The following is a 22,167-nucleotide window of genomic DNA, read 5'->3' as shown; positions in this document are numbered from 1 at the left end:
GCGGTTCTATCACGATTGCGCTCTTGATAATTCTGGAGATTTGTTGAATACTAAGAGAAAAAAAAATAATTTAAAAAAAAGGCAAAAAAACAAAAATCAATTTTAAAAAAAAGAATTGCTTGTTCTCCAGGAACTTTCTTTTATATCTAATTTGTTTTTAAAAACTATCAAAGAAAACAAGAAGAGGAGATCCCAGATTTCAAAGATAAGAAAAAAATTCAATTTTTCATACTCTTTCTAATCTAAATATATAATCCTTTCCTTTTTGTTCGTATCTTGTTTCAACGAGCCCAATAGTTCTAGGATTTGGTTCTTCTTTCACTTGTACCCCAAAAATCTATATTTTACGACTAAGAACTTTATACGAGTTCGATTTAACTATAAATCTACAAAGTATTTTGTTCAAAGGTTATTTCGAGAGGAGAAAAGGCAAAGTGTATGTAAGAACAATTAAGAGAAAAGTCAATTTGTTTGATACAATTTAATTATTTAAGTAAGGGTCCATGTCTGTGGATGAGTACTTGAAGGTTATGGATATGGCTATGATGCAAGCTAATTGTATGGAGGAAGAAGAGACTACAATGGCTAGGTTCTTAAATGGTTTAAATAAGGAAATAGATGATGTAGTAGAATTACAACAATATGTAACAATAGATGAGTTAGTTGATTTGTATGTAAGGGTAGAAAATAAAAATAAAATAACGCAAACTAGCTCGTGGAAAGGTAGGTCAAACACCATCTCCAAGAAGCCATGGCCGAATCAAGAGATGAAGAGTTCTTCTAGACCACAAAAAGACAAGAATAAAGGTAAATTTGAGAACAAAGAGGGAGGTAAAACCTTTAATCGTAAACCTTTACACATTCTAGTTCTATTCAATGTCATAAATGTAAAGGGAGGGGACATATGATGCATGAATGTTCAAGTAGAAGAAACATCATTCTTAGAGAAGATGGAGGATATGCGAGTGAAAAAAGTGAGGGAGAAGAAGAGGCAGATGTGAGTGATGAAGATGATATAGAACTACCTAATGATGGCATGATTGGGGTAGTTAGGAGGATTATGACTAAAAATTTGGGAAGCAATAGTGAAGAACAAAGGGAAAATATATTCCATGCTAGGTGTGGGATAAAGGGAAAAACTTGTTCTATGATCATTGATAGTGGTAGTTGTGCTAATGTGGTGAGTTCGTACTTTGTAGAAAAACTGGAACTTGCATGCATGAAACACCCCACTCCCTATAGACTCCAATAATTAAATGATAGTGGTGAACTAAAGGTAAACAAACAATGCATGATTTCATTCAATGTTAGTAGATATGAGGATGATATTATTTGTGACATAATCCATATGCAAGCTTGCCATATCGTACTGGGTTGTCCTTGGCAGTATAATAGGAATATTTTTTATGATGGAAGGAAGATTAAATATTCTCTTGAGCTAAATGGCAGGCAATTTACTCTTGCACCTTTATCTCCTTCTCAAATGTTTGAAGATCAAAAGAGATTAAGGGAAACAATGGAAAAACTAAGAGGAGGGATAAAAAGTGAGCTTGAAGAAAAAGAAAAGAAAGGAGGCCAAGAGTTAGAAAAAAATAGAGATGGCCGAGAGAAAGAGAGAGAGAGAAGCAATTTGAGAGAAGAGATAAAAAGGGGTTTGAATGAAAAAATAGAAAGTCTCGGTGAGAGGAAAGAGGCTAAGGAAAGGAAAAAATAGATTTTTTATAAAAAGCCAAAGAGTATTCAAATGCAAGAAAAGAGGGGTTTCCCATAATATTACTTACTTACAAAGAAGTTTTGATCAATTCTGAGTTACTAACTTCTTCTTTGCCAGTAGTATTTCTTCTATTTTGCAGGATTTTGAAGATGTCTTTCCTAAAGATATTCCTAATGGATTGCCACCTTTGCATGGAATTGAGCATCAAATTGATTTTGTGCCTGAATCATAAATTCCAAAGAAGAGACAAAAAGCTTCAAAGGCAAGTTGAGGAATTTTTTGAGAAAGGCATTGTGAGAGAGAGCATGAGCCCTTGCTCTGTTCCCGTCTTATTGGTACCCAAAAAGGATGGAACTTGGAGAATGTGCATGGATTGTAGAGCAATCAACAAGATAACGGTAAAGTATCGCCATCCTATTCCTCGTCTTGATGACATGTTGGATCAATTACATGGATCCAAAATCTTTTCTAAAATTGATCTAAAGAGTGGTTACCATCAGATTCGAATGAATCATGGATATGAATGGAAAACTGCTTTTAAGAACAAATATGGGCTTTATGGGTGGTTAGTTATGTCTTTTGGCTTGAGTAATGCACCTAGCACTTTCATGAGATTAATGAATCATATCTTTAAGGATTTTCATGGAAAAGTTTTTTTGGTGTACTTCGATGATATCTTGATCTTTTCTAATACTTTAGAAGAGCATGTAGAACACCTAAAACAAGTTTTGAAGTTCTTAGAACGCAACTTTTATTTGTTAATATTAAAAAGTGTACATTTTGTGTGGATCGTGTGATTTTCTTGGGTTTTGTGGTTAGTTATAAAGGAGTTGAGGTTGATGAAGAGAAAATCAAAGCAATAAAAAATGGCCTAAACCTAAGACTGTAACTGAAGTTAGGAGTTTTCATGGACTTGCTAGTTTTTATAGGAGGTTTTGTGAGAAACTTTAGCACCATTGCATCTCCTTTAACTAAAGTTATTAAAAATGATAAGATTTTTACACGGGGAAAAGAGCAAGATGATGCTTTTAACTTGTTGAAAGAAAAGTTATGTTCTGCTCCATTATTACAATTGCTTAATTTTTCTAAATCTTTTTAAATTGAATGTGATGCTTCTGGCACATTTCCTACTTTAGTGAGAAGTTGAGTGTAGCCACATTGAAATATTTCACTTATGACAAAGAGCTATATGCTTTGGTAAGGATTGTAGCCACATGGAAACATTACTTGTGGCCAAGAGAGTTTGTCATAAATACTGACTACGAATCCTTGAAATACTGTAAGAGTCAAGGTAAGCTTAGTAGGAGGCATGCTAAGTGGGTTGAATTCATCGAAACATTTCCTTATTAAATATCTTACAAACAAGGAGAAGAGAATGTTGTTGCTGATGCACTTTCAAGAAGGCATGTCTTAGTTTCTACTCTGACTTCTAAATTGATGGGTTTTGATCAAATCAAGGGACTTTATGCTAATGATGTTGATTTTGGCAAAATTTTTACAAATTGTAAGTTGGGTCCTTTTGAGAGGTTTAATCTCCAAGATGGGTTTCTCTTTAAGTATTTGTAAGGGAAGCACATTGTGGAGGGCTTATGGGTCACTTTGGAGTCCTAAAGACACTATACATACTTGCTGAAAATGTTGAGGGCTAGAACCTTAGGAAACATGTGGAGGGCTATTTTGAAAGGTAAATTAACTTCTTGGGAAGATCACTTACCTATGATTGTATTCGCTTACAATAGAACAATCCAGTTTAAGGTTTCTTATGGTTTTAATCCCTTTACTCCCCTTGATTTATTACCATTACCTACTAATGATATTGCTAATATTGATGGTAGGACAAAGGCTGAGATGATAAAAAAAATTTATGAGCAAACAAGGCTTGCCATTGAGAAGAAAAATGAGCAAACTTCCTTGAGAAAGAATAAGGGTCGAAAACAAGTTGTTTTTAAACCTAGAGATTTAGTTTGGGTTCATTTAGAAAGGATAGATTTTCTTCCAAAAGGAAGTCAAAGTTGCATCCTAGAGGAGATGGCCCATTTCAAGTCCTTGAAAGGATTGGAGACAATGCTTACAAGCTGGACCTTCCTGGTGAGATTCAATAAGTGCTACACTCAATGTTGTTGACATGTATTTGTTCGATGTAGGATCGAATTCGGGGACGAATTCTTTTCAAGAAGAGAGGAATGATAGCATCAAGGACAAGGATAGAGTTTTGGAAGCTCCAAGAAGGCTATTTACAAGATCTCAAGTTAAAGAGTTGCAGACTAAGGTTGTTGGACTTCGATGAAAAATAAAGAAGCTTTTAATTGTATAGGACGAGCTCAAGCCCAAAGGAGATGAATTGTACAAGTTTTACAATTATTTGGTGGCCCAAATTGAAGTCCAAAAGGAGGAAGATTGGGTCCCAAACTCGGCCCTTTAAATCCAGCAAAAGGGCACCTAGAAGAGCTCAAAATGAACTTAAAAGAGGTTTAAAAGGGGGTGTTTGAAAAGGAGTCCAATTGGAGTCCAAACTAATAGCTCAAACTAGTAGTTTTAAGGTCCAAATCAGCCCCAAAGGGATTTGGCCGCCCACCTACGTAATTTTAATGATTTTTCTTATTCCTTAGCAACCACCCTACCTAATTTTAATGACTTTTTATGCCTTAGCAGCTACCCTACCTCATTTTAAGGACTTTTACTCCTATAAATAAAGAGTTCTTCTCATTCATTGAGGCACTTCAATATTGATTAAGAATATTATACTTTGAGAGTTCTTTTGAACCTTTGTTACTTATTCTTTGATATTTATCTTTCAACCTTTACTAGTTCATAGTTCAAGGTAGTAAGATAACTTTTTTATTGTGATATCATTGATTACTTTGTGGTATTCTTAGAAGGCCATTAATACGAGTTATTAATTGTTGTCTCAAGTTACTCGTAAAGCGGTCATGATCCGAATTTATTGTTTTTGATTTGTTTTTAAATAAAGGCATTTGATTTTGTCAATAAATCAAAAAGTTGTTGCTTAGATATTGTCAAGGCTATAGAACTTGCGTTCTTGGAAGGTCTTGGAATTCTTTCTTTGAATTTTCCCATATCCTTTATTTTCTGCACTTTAATTATAGTTGTTCAATTCCTTATTATTATTGCTTCCGTATTTACTTCTCGAATTCTTACTGTAGTTTGGTTTCCCGACCTTGTTGTTATCATTAGGATAAACCTTGATACCATCACTACATACCACGTGACCCAAGAATGTAACCGAGTCCAACCAAAACTCCCACTTCGAAAACATGGCATAAAGTTGACGATCCTTCAATGTCTGAAGTACAACCCGCAAGTGCCACTCATGCTCCTCCCTACTACCGAGTAAACCAAAATGTCTTCAATGATCAAAATCACAAAGAAATCCAAATAAGGCATGAACAGTTGGTTTGTAAAGTCCATGAAAGCAGCTGGCCCATTATTCAACCTAAATGACATCACCAAGAACTCATAATAACAATAATAGGGCCTAAAAGTTGTCTTAGGAGCATCTGATGCCCTAATATTAACATGATGATATCCCGATCTCAAATCAAAGAGAACACCTTGGCACTCTAAAGTTGTTCAATCAAATCATCAATAAAAGGCAATTGATACTTGTTCTTGAAAGGAACCTTGTTCTATTGTCAATAATCAATGAACATCCTCATAGAACCATCCTTCTTCTTCAAAAATAACAGGGCACACCCTAAGAAGAAACACTCGGTTTAATAAATCCCTTATCAAGAAGAACCAAAACTAGTCTTTCAACTTAACTAGAGCCATACATATGGATGAATTGAAATGGGTTCAGTTCTCAAGTCAATGCCAAAATCAATATCTCAATTGGATGGCATGCCCGGTAAATCTGCTAAAAACACCTCCAAAAACTCTCAAACAAGCTGGTACCGAGTCCATAGAAGGAACCTACACCCTAGAATATCGAATGTAAGCGAAATATGCTAAACACCCCTTTTCAACCATACATTGAGCATTCAAAAATAAAATCACCATACTTGTAGAATGGCCAAGGTTCCCTCTCTACTCTAAATCTCGGCAACCCTTGTATAGCTAAAGTCACAGTCTTGGCATGACAATCTAAAGATACCATGATATGAAGACAACCAATCCATATCGATCATAACCTAAACATCTACCATATACAACAAAAAGAGATCAATGATCGTATCAAAAACATTTATAGTAACAACACAAGTCCGTTACACCTGATCAACTACTACAAAATCCCTAACTAATATAGACATAGAAAAATGAATATCAAAAGAATCACGAGGCATAATCAAGTGCAATGCAAAATGTGAAGACACATATGAATAAGTAGAACCTAAATTAAACAACATAGAAGCATCTCTATGATAGAATGAAACAATACCCGTGATAATTGTATCTGATGAATCCGCCTTAGGCCTGCCCAAATATACGTAACAATAGGGTTGAATCCCACCAGGTTGTTCTCCTCTAGGACAACTACCTGGATCGGGTAGTGTAGCAACTTGTACCGGAATCATACCATGAGTACCTTGTTATGGCACACCATAATTTAACCTGGGATAATACCTCACGATGTGTCTTAAATCCCCACACTCAAAGCAAACCCTTTGCTAATATGGCTGTTAAACATGAAGTTGTCCTTGACAACTTGAATGACCACTATAGGAGCTCTATATTAGGGGTGCACTAATAGGAGCTTGAGCTGGAGATGCACTCTATGATGACTTCCCTAGGCGAGAACCAAAAGTACCATGGCTACCTGTAGTACCATGAGAAATCTGGAATGCTGATTGAATTGGTCTAATAGCATGACCTCTACCAAAATGTACCCTGCCTCCAAACGAGTCACAAGTGAAACCACCAAAATGACGAGGCATCTTGTTACCTGTCGACTCTCTCCCCCAGCCGCGAATACACTTAATCTGCCTTGCAATATCCACTATGGAGTGAATGAATTCTTAGTCTGGGCTGCTCTAGCCATCTGAGTTCTAAAAACATAGGTAATCCCACCGATGAACCTTCGCACTTTCTCCCTCCCAGTAGATCAGGATAGCTCCATGACGAGAGAAATCAATAAGACTTGTCTCATACAGGGTGACTGTCATACTACCCTACTAAAGATGTACAAACTAACTGCGTAGCTCATCTTTCTGAGTGAGCAGAATGAAGTTCTCCAAGAAAATATTTGAAACCTGAGCCCAAGTAAGAGAAGGTGTGTCGCGACCCAAACCGCAGGGCCGCGACAGGCACCCAGTGCCTTACTCAACCGAGTACCAATGTAACATATCTTTCTTATCATACCATCATGGTAAGTGGGCAAGAAGGGTCGTCATAAGATAACTATAAGACAACATAAGGGAATACTTGACATAGGACGACCCAACATGGTATACAAATTCATACATGTGACATACGAGCCTATACGGCCGAAATGATCATGTACACTCAAAACATAGGTCGACAAGGCCATACAATAATTCATATACATGACATAAGTCTACAAGTCTCTAAGAGTACATAAATGTCATAAAGGTCGGGACAGGGCCACACCATACCAATCAATATATGTCCAAATTATACCAACCAAATAGGTAACTCTGGAGCAAGTGTAGTACACCAACACCTTTCGCTGTGCTAATAACCTACTAAGAGGTCTGTCAACCTGTCTACCAGGACTTGCGTGCACGAAACACAGCGTCCCCAGGCAAAAGAGACGTCAGTACAAATATAGTACCGAGTATGTAAGGCATGAAAAATAGTATATAAAAGACATAAAAGAAACTTGGAGTAAATAACTCAACCTATAAGTTTGAATAGCTCTGTGAATCATGAAGTTTTTATAATTTCATGCACATGCGTTTAAATTTCATATCATGTATAGGTATATGCGTACATAATGTCATCAAGCCTCTAAGGGCATCCCATCATATCATCTCGACCTCTTTGGGCGAAATCATCAACGTATACCAGCTGATCAGGTGGTGGTGCGTATATAACGCCATAACCTTTCCCCATACCCTATATACGGTGGTGCGTATATAACGCCATAACCTTTCCCCATACCCTATATACATATAATATACGTGTATAGAAAGCCATCTGGTCATGGGTCAATGTACATATATAAATGTATGCAATGCATAAGAAGTAAGTCAATAAGATCTTTCGGGATGTCATAAGATCAATATGCCTTCGGTTAATATCATGAAATAAACTTTATCAACATAATTATTTTCTAAGACCCATGAACAGACGATATAGTAGAAGGACACATGGGGAATCAAGATCACAGGCACCCCTAGTACTTTTAAGAATAGAGTCATTTGTGAAAGTTGCGTGTTTGCTCGTTTAGCTATATCATAAGGATTATGCCAAAAGTAAAGAAAGGATAGTCTTAACATATCTTTGCAATGTTCTCTCCAATAGTCAACCAAGCTCAATATGATCTTCTTACGTCTACAATGAGTAAACCGACTTCGTCTTCATTATATAAGCATTGTAACTCTTATATTTCAAAACCAATATTTTACAAGAAAACGGACAGCACCTCCCCTGTTTTTACTACACCCCATAAGTTACTAAAAGTCACCAAACAGCCCAAACAACAACAATACAATTCACAATAAGCTCTCTGTTTACTTCAACAACCATTTTGAGCGAAAGACTCGGTTTGTGACTAAACAGCTGTAGTTTGAAACCTCTTCTTCCTTCAAGAATTTATCAACAATATTAACTACCACATATTCAATTATCCCTACTAATTATCAGCCACGATACAACTTTAAAACGACCCCATAACAGTCCCACTATTTTAGCAACTCAAAACTTATTTTTATGATTACTAAAACACGTTTCCGACCTATCTTTTCTTTCAAATCGAGAAACACAACCAACAATATATAATTAAGCCTCTTCTCATATGAAACAGCTATTAATTCAACTTAAAATTAAGTTCACAACCAGCCAAGAGCTATGCCAGAACAAACAACATATTACTATTTCGAAACTCGCAAGTTCTAGTCTTTACGATCAAGCTACAACTTGTAGAAGCTTAGATAAGGGAAAGAGAAGCACAAACTTACCTTGGAATAAGTAGAACCCACGAAACCTAGTCCCTATTCATCAAAAATCAGTCCCCCAATACAGCTACAAGAAGGAGAAAGGGAAATTAACAAGCTTTCCGGGTTTTTTAGTACTAGAATCTCTTTGTATCACCCGAAATCACCTAGGGTTTGTGTGGGATTTTTTGGGGAGGAGTTGCAGGGGTTTTCTCGTATGTTTTGATCATGATATTATGTTTAAAATGTTAGATAATAATCCCATATAAAGGGCCCCTTGGCCGCCCTCAATCTGCCCCTTTTTGGTGATTTATTTTGTCCCTTCATTTAGGAAAGTAGGTGATGCACCTACTTGTCACCTACTGGTCTGCGCACTTTCGCGAGAATGCGAATATTTCTCTATTCTAATATTGTATAGATGAACGGTTTAATGTGTTAGAAAGTAGACTACTAGATATTCAATTTGGTATGTGGATCATCCCTTAATTGCAAGTATATTTGGAGAAAAGAACAACTACATTTGACCTAAGTTTCAACATATTTATGAATGTAACTTGTGATGACCTTTGCCAACTTTTGTTCCACAACTCGCTTGACTTCAAAACGTAATACACGACTATCATTCGACTAATATAACTCATAACATAACCTCCTTATCATGTTAAGTACCCTAGTATCACCCCAAAGGTACATGTTATAACATTCCCAACTTGTCGACATTCGACGAAATTTATTTTCTTCAATTCGTTTAGCTTCTAAGCCTTCCAACACTCTTGGTTCTTGTTATTCATGATCTTAAATATTTGTAACATCCAAGGTAACATGATTAACTTACTTTATGTATGTTCAATGATGATCATATTTCTGAGCTAACATCAATTGACTTATGATGTAGTCTTACATACAAAAGCATGGGGTGTAACATCATTCCCCCTTTGGAACATTCGTCCTTGAATGTTGACAGATGCGCTTATCAGTCTCATAAGCTATAGCTCTTACGAATACTTTTATATTGTCCTTTCCATCTAGGAAACTGTTCTGCGAATAAATCTAAAGGCCAGGGCATTTCCCCCTTTAGGCCTCTCTCTCACACCACAACTCGTGGTCGGAATTCTTCCAATCTCGTAACTGTTGCTACCTTATGTCATGCAGCCAGTACGACTCTGTCCTTGTATGTGCGCCTATGCGACTCTTGTCTTCTTTTCTCTCCAGCTTTTAGCCAATCTCTAATCCTCACTTTTTGAACATATACTGAACTATGACAAGCTATCCTTATAGGAATCTATAGGTGTACTAATGTTCTTTGCTCCATACTTTGTCGAACTTACGATTATTTCTATATCTTGTTTCATAGCCTTGGTTATCTATGCTTATGGCTTTACTACGACTAATTAGGTCATACTATGCCATAACTCTTACTTCGATTTATTATTACTGTGGTCTGCTACCTAACTTCAAGTTACTCTCTCGCTGCTTATCATATATGTATAAATCTAAGTCCTTTAATGCACATTATTGTTCATCTTAATAATGACGGCCTAATCTCATCTCATACTTTGTAACTTTTATCCAACCATTGTTGATTCACCTTAATGTTGATCCATAATCTACGAGTGATAACTTGAAACCTCTTATGTAATACATTCTCACTAGGGCTATCGTCTCATCGGGGAACATCTGAAGTTATTTGCCTGATCCACCTAGGCAAAATACTATACTCCAATAACCGTATTTCATAGCATGCCAATGTGATTCATCTTATAGGGGTATTCTAATCCCGTGCAATTCATGTAATACCTTTTCTTTAAATCATTACTTAGTCAAAGGACTATCCATCATCATCTTATCTATCATAATTACACCCTTATTCTACTACCAGGGAAGCATTCCATCTCTTCTAAATGCACCTAGTCTTAGACTCCTCCGAGTTCATTCAGGTTATACTGTGCTTTCTATAACTTACGGAAACCATCAGATCTCTTGTTTTGATGGGCTTAATTCTGAAGCCTTACCTATTCTTGTCACCTTCTCACTCACCTTTTCTTATCCTTACTCCTATCTACCTATAAAATTGTCGCTCTACCATACTTTAGCTTGCGACCTACAAATGTCTATTTATACTACTCGCAACCTTCCTTAAACATGCTAGCACCATAGATCTCCTTCTGTGCCTTCTCAGTTGTCTTTAAATATAAGCAATTACTTTTCCTGGTCGTTCTTCCACTTGCTGCATGGATACTTGGCTTATCATAGTGCCCATGAATACTGGAATTACCTGTAACTCGTATGATCTCAAACATCACTTTTGACTTTCTGTTCATTATTCACGATAGGTGCCACATTCTTATGTAGTGCATACAAAGTTGTAGTGGGACTGTTGTTACAAGATCATTTCTTCTTCAAGTTACTATGCTTAGGTTGAAGCCTTCCCCCTTATTTCCTCAGCTAGTTTTTTGGGGTAGTTCATCACAGCTTGATCCTATTCGGTCATCAAGGACCGAAGGTAACTAGCAATCCCCACGGGGGGGGGAGGGGGGGTAACTTACCTCTCGCACTGGCTCCTTATGTATCAAGTGTTTATTTGTACTTATTTATCAATAGCATCTGGTGCTGGAACCCTTACTGCCTCTCCCCGGCGTCGTGCTTCCATAATGTTCTAGAGTCATATCATATCTGTAGGATCTGAATAAATGCAATCTCATTCATTTCGCCTTTCTACCACGTTCTTCCTTTACTATTCCATAGTTACCTGAACCAGATAACTCCGACTTAATACCATATCACAACATGTTCTCCCTTTTGGGGAGTACTAACATTTAATGCTATGAAGATATACCTATAAATGTTTTACCTCTTCATTTTTAGTGTCTTTTCATATCTTTACGGACTCTTACTCGCCTTGAGGTAACCCTTATTTACCAGGGATACCTGATTTTTTTATGCATGACGGTGATACCTAGTGTAACGGGCACATTTAGTCCCTTAAGCTTAACTCTTCTCATAGTGCTTGCTTTAGGGAAGTGTCTTCCTGAATGACCTTTAAAGGTTATTCTTTTGTTTTCTATTCTATTATTACCGAAACGCGATCTCTGAAATTGTCATGATGTCGACTATTATCAAATCCTCCGGTCTATAATTCATGTTCGGTTTTATCTTGTTTACTAGACCATACTATTTTCTATTACTCCGGGGGTCTAACTTTTTTTCTTCCGATAATCACATTCGAGTTACCAACTCATTTCTCGAAGTGAGGGCTTGACTTTGTGGCTTATACAGTTTTATTATCTCGAGGCATGTCACCTCTTGTCTTTTCCTTCACTTGACTATAGACTCTATCATGTCATATTTTGATTTACCGTTATCACCCATTTATCACATCTTACTCATAATACTTCATATACTCTCTTCTTATTCTCTGACTAATATTTTTGTCTATCACTTTATTCTGAAAACATCAACAAAATGTTCTTTCACTTTTAGCTCCCCTTGCTTCATCTCACTGGCTCTTCGGGATGTCTAACTTTCTCTATTTTGTTTTACTAGGGGCAGGAGTCATACTAAGGTAAATATTTATCCCTTCTAGGATTCCAATGCCAACCTTCTAAATTTTTTCTGGACATTCTAGTATTTCATATCTAAATGTACTATTCTAGAGTGCACCATCGAGGTGTGTCACAAGAAGAACTATTACCAGGTTTGCAATATCCTTCAAAAATGTTAGCTAATGCTAATAATTCATCCACCATTTTGGGTTACTCTAACCCTTACTGGATCATGATATCTCATCCTTCTCTTAAAACAATATCTGTTAGCTTTCATATGCATAACTAAGATGGGCGTGGACAATTGTACATACCTTTGTTACTGTTGAAGGTAAGTTAGAATACTTATATTTCTCTGCCTGAATTGTAAAAGCTGATAATCTTCACTAACTTGGTACCTCGTACCCTTCTTCACCTTGCTTCTTTTACTTGTTGAAACTTGTATCTACCTTCTGATTCTCTTGTTGCTTTTTAAACCATATGTTGATACATATTCATGCCTTAGGGCTCCTAATCAAGAAGCTTACACGTCTTAGTACACACATAATCTACTGAAGATTTTACATTTACTCATCATAAGCATGATGTAAAATTGAGTTCCTCTGACTCAACTCTTCCACAACCACATTTAATCTCTTACCAACTGTCTTTGTGGATGTAGGTATTGTTCTATTACGAATAAAATAGAATTTAGGAGTTTGAATTCTTACAACTGAGCTCTACCACACGATCTAGAGTAAGAAGAAAGAATGACAGTCCTAAATGCCCTGTAGCCTCCAGCTTATAGGTGTGGTGCACAACACAGCCATAAACAAGACTCTACTACACATGACTTGTAGACTCCCTAGGACAGAACAGCTCTAATACCACTTTTGTCGCAACCCAAACTGCAGGGCCGCGACAGTCACCTGGTGCCTTACTCAACCGAGTACTAACATAACATATCTTTCGTATCATATAATCATGGGTAATTGGTCTAGAAGGACCGTCATAAGATAACTAGAATAAAACATAAGGGGATACTCGACATAGGACGACCCAACATGGTATACAAACTCATACATGTGACATAAGGGCCTCTACGACCGAAATGATCATTTGTACACTCAAAACATAGGCCAACAAGGCCATACAATCATCCATATACATGACATAAGTCTATAAGCCTCTAAGAGTACATAAACATCATAAAGGCCGGGACAGGGCCTCGCCCTACCAATCTATACATGTGCAAAGCATACTGACCAAACAGGTAACTCCGGAGCAAGTGGAGTACACCAACACCTTCGGCTGAGCTAATAGCCTATTAGTAGGACTCTCAACCTTTCTATCAGGACGTGCGGGCATGAAACGCAGTGTCCCCAGGCAAAAGGGACGTCAGTATAAATAAAGTACCGAGTATGTAAGGCATGAAAAGTAGAATATAAAAGACATGAAAGAAACATGGAGTAAAGAACTTAACTTGTTAGTCTGAATAGCTCTGTGAATCATGAAACATTTATAATTTCATACACATGCATATAAATGTCATATCATGCATATGTATATGCGTACATAACGTCATCAAGCCTCTGAGGGCATCCCATCATATCATCTCGGCCTCTGTGGGTGAAATCATCAACGTATACCACTTGATCGGGTAGTGGTGCATATATAACGCCATAACCTTTCTCCATACCCCATACACATATAATATACATGTATATAACACCATCTGGTTATGGGTCAATGCACATGTTTAAATAAATGCAATGCATACGAAGTAAGTCAATAAGATCTCTCGGGATGTCATAAGATCAATATGCATTCGGTTAATATCATGAAATAAACTTTATCAACTTACGTATTTTCTGAGACCCATGAACAGACGATATAATAATAGGACCCATGGGGAATCAAGAGCATACCCTAGTACTTCTAAGAATAGAGTCATTTGTGAAAGTTGTGTTTTTGCTCTTTTCGTTGTATCATATGTCTCGTGCCAAAAGAAAAGAAAGGATAGCCTTAACATACCTTTGCAATCTTATCTCCAATTGTCAACCAAGCTCAATATGACCTTCTTACGTCTACAATGAGTACACCGACTTCGTCTTCATCATAAGTGTTGCACTTCATCAAATGGACAGCACCTCCCCCATTTTTACTACATTCCATAAGTTACTAAAAGTCACCAAACATCCCAAACAACAACAATACAATTCACAATAAGCTCTCTGATTACTTCAACTACCATTTTGAGCGACAAGCTCGGTTTGTGACTAAACGACTATAGTTTGAAACATCTTCTTCCTGCCAGAATTTATCAACAACATTAACTGCCATATATTCAATTATCCCTACTAAGTTTCAGCCACAATACAACTTTAAAATGACCCCATAATAGTCCCACAATTTTAGCAACTCAAAACTTATTTTTATGATTACTAAAGCACGTTTCCGACTTGTCTTTACTTTCAAATCGAGAAACACAACCAACAATATATAGTTAAGACTCTCCTCATATAAAACAAACTTGAATTTAACTTAAAATAAATTTCATAACCAGCCAACAATGATGCCACAACAAACAACATACTACTCTTTCGATACTCGCAAGTTCTAGTCTTTACGATCGAGCTACAACTCGTAGAAGCTTAGATAAGGGAAAGAGAAGCATATATTTACCTTGGAATAAGTAAAACCCACGAAACCTAGTCCCTCTTCATCCAAAATCAGTCCCCCAATGTAGCTACAAGAAGGAGAAAGGGAAATTAGCAAGCTGTCCGGGTTTTTCTGTACTAGAATAGCTTCGTATCACCCGAAATCACCTAGGGTTTGTGTGAGATTTTTGGGGGAGGAGTTGCAGGGGTTTTCAACTATGTTTTGCTCATGATATTGTATTGAAAATGTGAGATAATCATCCCATATAAAGGGCCCCTTGGCCTCCCTCAATCTGCCCCTTTTTGGGGATTTATTTTGTCCCTTCATTTAGGCAAGTACGTGATGCACCTACTTGTCACCTACAACTCTGCGCAGTCTCGCAAAAATACGAATATTTCTCTACTCTGATATTGTAATAATGAACGGTTAAATGAATTAGAAAGTAGACTCGTAAATCTTCAATTTGGTATGTGGATCATCCCTTAATTCCAAGTATATTGGGATAAAAGCTTAGCTACATTTGACCTAAAGTTCAGAATATTTATGAATGTAACTTGTGATGACCTTTGCAAACTTTTGTTCCACAACTCGCTTGCCTTCAAAACGTAATACATGACTATCATACGACTAATATAACTCATAACATAACGTCCTTATCATGTTAAGCACCCTTGTATCAACCCAAAGATACATGTTATAACATTCCCAACTTGTCGACATTCAACGAAACTTATTTTCTTCAATTCGTTTAGCTTCTAAGCCTTTCAACACTCTTGGTTCTTGTTATTCATGATCTCAAATAGTTGTAACGTCTAAGGTAACATAATTAACTTACTTTATATATTTTCATTGATGATCCTATTTCTGAGTTTATATCAATTGACTTACTACGTACTCTTTCGTACGAAAGAATGGGGTGTAACAAGGTGATGCTGCTAGCCTGCCCGACTCATAGGTGTGCCACCACCTCTTGGCCGAACCAAGAATCTAAATAATAATAAAGTCTAGTGTAATGACCCTGTCACGCCCCAAAACCGAGGAGCGCGACCGGAGCTCAACCGAGTGAAAATGATCGAGCAAGCCTGTTAGATTTCATTCTACCTAAACTCATCCACGAATGGAGATAAGACATATTTTCATTAATTAGACAAAATGGTGTTCATGTCTACAATACCAATTCATTTCCAATAGCTTCATCTTTTTTAATGTCTCGAATGGACAAGTAATACAACTACAACATAACATATTTTGTCTTTTCCAGCACCAATACACAACCCACACTATGTATACGGAGCCTCTATTGATAAAGAAGAGTACAATGATAATGCCGGCAACAAGGGCCCGGCTATACCTCAAATGGAATACATAAGGTACAAAAGATACATGACCCCAGAATGAAGTGGGGCTCACCAAGTCAGCTGGAAAGAAGGTGTATTGCTATCATTGATCAATGTATCCTGCTGTGGAACCACCTGCATCCATTGAAAGATGCAGCGCCCCCGGCAAAAGGGACGTTAGTACTGTCGAATAGCACTAGTATGTATAACTAAACAGTCCCTCAATAGAATGACAAATAATACAGCAAGATTATCATAATATCAATGAAAGCCTTAATTAACATCAAACCTCAATTTAGGATCAAGACAGTGTTCAAATAAATTCCCATATCTCACATTGGGCAATTTTTAGTATCGACATACCATTGTCCACAATACCATTATTCACAAAACCAATACCACCATACTCTTAGCACGGAGTCCGATCACAACCCGATCGGCTAAGCCATCTCATTGGAGACATCAACCATAATTTCTCTCAATATCAATACCACTATCTTTAACATGGAGTCCGATCATGACCCGATCGGCTAGGCTATCCATTAGGGACATCAACCACAATTACCATCAATACTAATACCACCGTAAATTTAGTACGGAGTCCGATCACGACTCGATCGGCTAGGCCGTCTTATTTGAAGACATCAACCAAAATCTCAATTTCAATTACAATTTCCAGCACAATCACCACCATGTGTGCAGCATGGTGTCCGATCACGACCCGATCGGCTAGGCCATCTCATTAGAGACATCAACCTTTTTATATCAATCAATCTTATCCCAATTAAGAGGAATAATTGTATCACATCAATCTCATCCCAAATAAGGGGAATAATTCACAAAAATAACATAAGTACAAATGTATTTACCTCATCATCTTCCACATTGTATAAATCTCCACTAGTATTTTCAACCAATAATAACAACAATATTTCCTTGGTTCTTTTGGCCATTCACCAGATTCTTTATTCAAGGCACGGTGGCCATATTTGTTATTCCACACTTTTATTTCTTCTCTTTCATGTATCATCATCATAAATATCAACATACATATAATATCCTAGAAATCACAACTTTAAGGTCATTTGAAATGACCAATTTAAGTACTATAGATTTCTTTCCGAGAAGTGGAGTAAAACGATTGGCAATTGATGCGCAAGTTTAAATCATCAGCAAATAACACACCATTTATTCTCGACACATTTTCCTCCACAAGGGGCAATACACAATTTCCACTCACGAATATGTAAGAATGCAAAACACATTGGAAATACTCACAAAGCATAGTATTTGTTAAAATAGCCACTTATGGCATGACTTGAGTACGTGAGCTTTTAGGCAATTCTATTTTCACATCATTTCATTTCATTGGCACTAATGGCCATAATTATAAGATCATGCTTGGCACGTTGGCCATATTCAGTGTTTCATGTTCACCTTATCAATTTCAAATATCATTATCATCATCAACAACCAATACAATTCAAATCAAGGTGTGTAGTAAACATGTGAGCAATTTAGAGTCTAAGGCACATAGAGATATTTCACAAAATTTGGCATATTAGCCTTCATTTGAACTTGACTTAAAGTCGAAACATTATTAATGCACAACCCATATTTTAACACATCCTCAATTGGTAACATAACATGAATAAAGCATTTGGGATGCTTGTTGAACATATATCTATCAACCCAATCTTACTCGGAATAGCCAGTTTCACAATGAATCACTCGGGACTTACATAATTTACATGAATATCGTGGGATTCAATTCTAAGAGAAGAGTTTAGCCAACATACCTTGCTTTGAGCTTTCCTTAAATTACTACAACGTTCTGAAAATTCTAGCAATCCCAATCTATTTTGAGACATAACAAAATTAAACCATTATTAGGAAGATACTCATGGTCACAGCTCATTGGAGCATTTTATCTAACAATTATGTGCAAATTAGTTACAAGATTCTTCCACAAGGTTTCTTTCACCTCACAACCCAATTTTTACCCATTTGAGCTCAACAATCTCCCCATAAAACTTATTGGTACATGAATGTATAAATAATACTCTCACACCCAAGAATCATACTCCAAATCAACCACCTTTTACCCAAATTTGAAATTGAAAATTAGGGTATGGAACCTTACCTCTTAGATGAAGAACTTGAGGGATTTCTTGTTGGATTTCAAGGCTTGGACAAGATCTTGATGAACAAAGCACTTGAGCTTCTTCCTCTCTCTAGAACCCTCTCACTTCTCTCTAAAAATATCAGATTTTTGCTCCAAAATGAGCTTCAAGGCTTATTTATCGAAGTTGGGTCGGGTTATAACAATAGAAGAATGGATACTCCAAATATTCCGGACCGCACGATAGGCCTGGCCTCGCCAGGCTAAAGCCTGGTATTATCTCGCTTTAGCCTGGCCTCGCCAGGCTAAAGCCTGGTCTTAGCTCGCTTTAGCCTGGCCTCGCCAGCTACAGGCCAGCCTTTGTGTATTTCATCATAACTTCTTGTAGGAATGTCCGAATGACAAACGGTTTAAAGCGTTAGAAACTAGACTCAAAGGGCTTTAATTTGATAGGTAGATCACCTCATAAGTCATTATAGTTTGGTATAAGCATACATTTGAAGTAGGATCTTGTGCGAATTGAGACATCCTTTCCACTTAATGTATCCTACTTGTTCCACACGAATTATTTCTATTCACAAAACTCCTTAATATGTTTCAACACACCTTAAACATATACATTTCATTTCGAAATAATATGGTTCTATCCCATGGGTATCCATTATTACTCTAACACGTTATTCCCAAATATCGTTGGCGTACTTTAAAATATTAAATCGTTAGAAAATTTTTTCGAGGCCTTACAGACCACTTGTAGGTGATACAGCACCATACATTAAATAACATGTCCCATTTGTTACACTAGTAATGCAAGATTGAGGATGAGTAACTGATGAGTAACTGCAGGGACTATCTTATGTTTGATATCTTGGAGAAGCCATTATATTTAACATTAGTACACAAATGTACTGATTCATTAATCTAGAGCTCTCCTTTTTACAATCCTAACCCTTAGGTTTGGAGTTTGTAGCTTGTCAATATTTAATATTCTCCGCCATGTACTGGGCAGTTCAGATAAAGAGAGGAAATTGATTTGTACCTGCACCAGAAAACACTATATTAGCTATAAAATCTATAAGAGTATTACCTTCTCTGAATATATGTTCAAGGATCACATTGAAATGATTTTTCATCTCCTTAATTTTTTGAACTTCTACACTTGTACACCAGGGTGAGTCCCATTCCCTTTCTAAGACTTTCTTCGAAGTCAATGAGTCAGTCTCTAATATCAGTGGGTGCTTCTCGTGTGTAACACAGTATTCCAGTCCCAGGAGTATTGCTTGTGCTTCAGCTGCAACATTTGTGGTCACACCTATGTCTACTGACTTTGCATACACTAGATCTTCAGCTTCATCTCTAACACAGAATCCAATTGAGCTAGGCCCTGGGTTTCCTTTGGAGGCTCCATCAGTGTTACACTTATACTAGCCTGCATGTGGAGGTTGCCAATTAACTTTCTTGGTGATCAGTATTGGCTTGTATGCTTCAAAGAATTGGATCATATCTGGCCACAAAGCCAGTATGTTTGTTAGCCATGGATACCTTGTCTTTTCCAAGTAATGAAGTATGTTGTTGACTTCATGTATGACTCTATTTGTTGAGACCGTTCCTCCATACTTTCCTGTGTTTCTCCTTTTCCATAGTTCCCATGTAATGATAGCTAGTGTTGATTTAAATAAAGGTTGCAATTTTGGACAACATTTTGCATTCTACTATTCTCGTACCACTTGCTTCACTTGTATTACTGGTTCAGTAATGCCTGCAGCTGCCATAAACTATTTCCATACTTTTGTTGATGTATTGCTTGTCAGAAAAATATATTCCTATGTCTCTTCCTGGGGATATTGACAGCACCAATATCTGGAAACACATATGTATCCCTTTTTCCTCCATAAGTCATCAGTTGACAGTTTGTGTCTCCATAATCTCCATAAGGAGAATGAGATCTTGAATGGTAGTCCTTTTGTCCATATTTTTCCGAATTCCTGATTTGGATTTACTCGATGCCTTAGGATTTGCCAAGCACTATTGATAGTAAACTTGCCTGATGAAGTTGGCATCCAATATGGTTTATCCCGCTGCTCCTCTCTACTATCATAATGGAACTTTTTTATATGTTCAGCAATGTCTTCTGGGAAATTCTGGTCAATTAGTGTGCCATTCCATTCTCTTCCTTGCCTCAGTTCTGCCACCTCTTGTAAGTTCTCCTCAATTTTGAAGTCTGGAGGTAGGACTTGATACAGAGCTCCCAGTCCAATCCAATTTTCATGCCATATGTTTGTTGTGTCACTTTTCATCTCCCATAGTATCTCATGCTCTACATGTTCCCTTGCATTCAGCATTTGTTTCCGCACATGGGATCCTTGTTTGAATTATACTTTAGTAGGTATCTCTTTTTTGTAGTACTTATTCCACATGTAGTTTGACCACAAAGATTTTGCAGTCCTAATTCTCCACCACAGGTTCAAAAATAATTCCTTTGATACATCATTCAATGATCTAAAGCCAAGGCCTCTTTCATCTTTAGGAGTACATAGCTTCTGCCAACTTGCCCAATGTCTGCTCCTCCCTTCTTCCTTTGTGCTCCAAAAGAATCTGGCAAATATTTTGTGTAGGTGTTTCAGAATGTTTTGAGGTGGATCCAGTACTGAGAGTAGGTATACTGGCATACTTTGCAGAACACTAGTGATTAGTAATGCTTTTCCTCCAGATGATAATAGTTTCCCTTTCCAAGCATGTAGCTTATCCTTCAGTTTTTTGATAAGACCTTGATAATAGTCTTTCCTTCTTCTAGTGTAGAAGATGGGGCACCCTAGATACATGAATGGAAACTGACCTCTCGTGAATCCTGTGATGTCTTCCACTTTCTATATTAGAGAATTAGCAGCATTTGCATGCATATGGTAGGAGCTCTTGGCCCTGTTGATTTGCTGACCAGAGATTTGTTCATAGCTGCTTAATACTGTCATGATCTTCGTCAAGGAGGGTTGATGAGCTGATGCAAAAATTATGGTATCATCAGCATATGCTACGTGGATTAGGTGTTCTGTCCACTTGGGCATACCAAATCCCCGAAATGATTCATCCTCAAATAATCTGTTTAGTGACCTAGAGAGTACCTCTGCAGACAGTATGAATAGTGATGGGGAGAGTGGATCTCCTTGCTTCACTCCCCTTGTTGATTTGAAGAATCCTGACGATTGTCCATTAACTAATATTGAGTACCAATTGTTGGATAATAGGTTCCAGATCAAGGTGATGAAACGATCTGCAAACCCCATTTTTCTTAATACCTGCATCAAATACTTCCATGATACTCTTTCATACGCCTTCGACATGTCAAGTTTAATCACCAAATTAGCAGGTTTACCCCTCTTCCTTATGTCTATGACTATTTCTTGTGTAAGAAGTATGTTTTCAAATATGCTTCTTCCTTTCACAAATCCAGATTTATTTGGAGAGATATACTCAGGCAAGAACTTTTCTAATCTGTTATGTAGACATTTGGATAGTACTTTGTTGATGAAATTGCTCAAACTGATGGGTCTTAGGTCTGAAAATGATTATGGTATTTGTTTCTTTGGTAGCATAACCATGTTTGTGTGAGTGATGGATTTTGGTAATGCTACCCCTCCAAAGAAATGTAATTACATGTTGTGAATTTCATTGGAGATGATCTCCCAACTTTCTTGATAAAACATGCCAGTGAATCCATCGGGGCCACTGGAACTGTTTC

General features: G+C 37.1%; 1 protein-coding gene across 1 annotated transcript; it reads left to right on the top strand.

Moving 5' to 3' along the window:
* Positions 1-503: 503 nt before the first annotated feature.
* On the top strand, positions 504-4,001 carry LOC138902806 (uncharacterized). Its single transcript, XM_070190707.1, has 8 exons — positions 504-807; positions 894-1,180; positions 1,388-1,581; positions 1,854-2,279; positions 2,851-3,005; positions 3,081-3,276; positions 3,693-3,802; positions 3,859-4,001. The coding sequence occupies exons 1-8, from the start codon at positions 504-506 to the stop codon at positions 3,999-4,001; spliced, it is 1,815 nt and encodes a 604-aa protein (XP_070046808.1).
* Positions 4,002-22,167: the final 18,166 nt, after the last annotated feature.

The sequence above is a fragment of the Nicotiana tomentosiformis genome, chromosome 12 (genome assembly GCF_000390325.3).
Source record: "Nicotiana tomentosiformis chromosome 12, ASM39032v3, whole genome shotgun sequence".
NCBI classification, from domain to species: domain Eukaryota; kingdom Viridiplantae; phylum Streptophyta; class Magnoliopsida; order Solanales; family Solanaceae; genus Nicotiana; species Nicotiana tomentosiformis.
This window is presented reverse-complemented; position numbering and strand designations above follow the sequence as displayed.

What these genes read in the sequence shown, in the direction of transcription:
- LOC138902806 (XM_070190707.1), top strand. Translation starts at nt 504, where the DNA reads ATGTCTGTGGATGAGTACTTGAAGGTTATGGATATGGCTATGATGCAA. An exon ending in AAATATGGGCTTTATGGGTG is followed by an intron (nt 2,280 to 2,850) that starts GTTAGTTATGTC and finishes TTCCTACTTTAG; the next exon opens with TGAGAAGTTGAGTGTAGCCA. An exon ending in GGGTTTCTCTTTAAGTATTT is followed by an intron (nt 3,277 to 3,692) that starts GTAAGGGAAGCA and finishes GGGTTCATTTAG; the next exon opens with AAAGGATAGATTTTCTTCCA.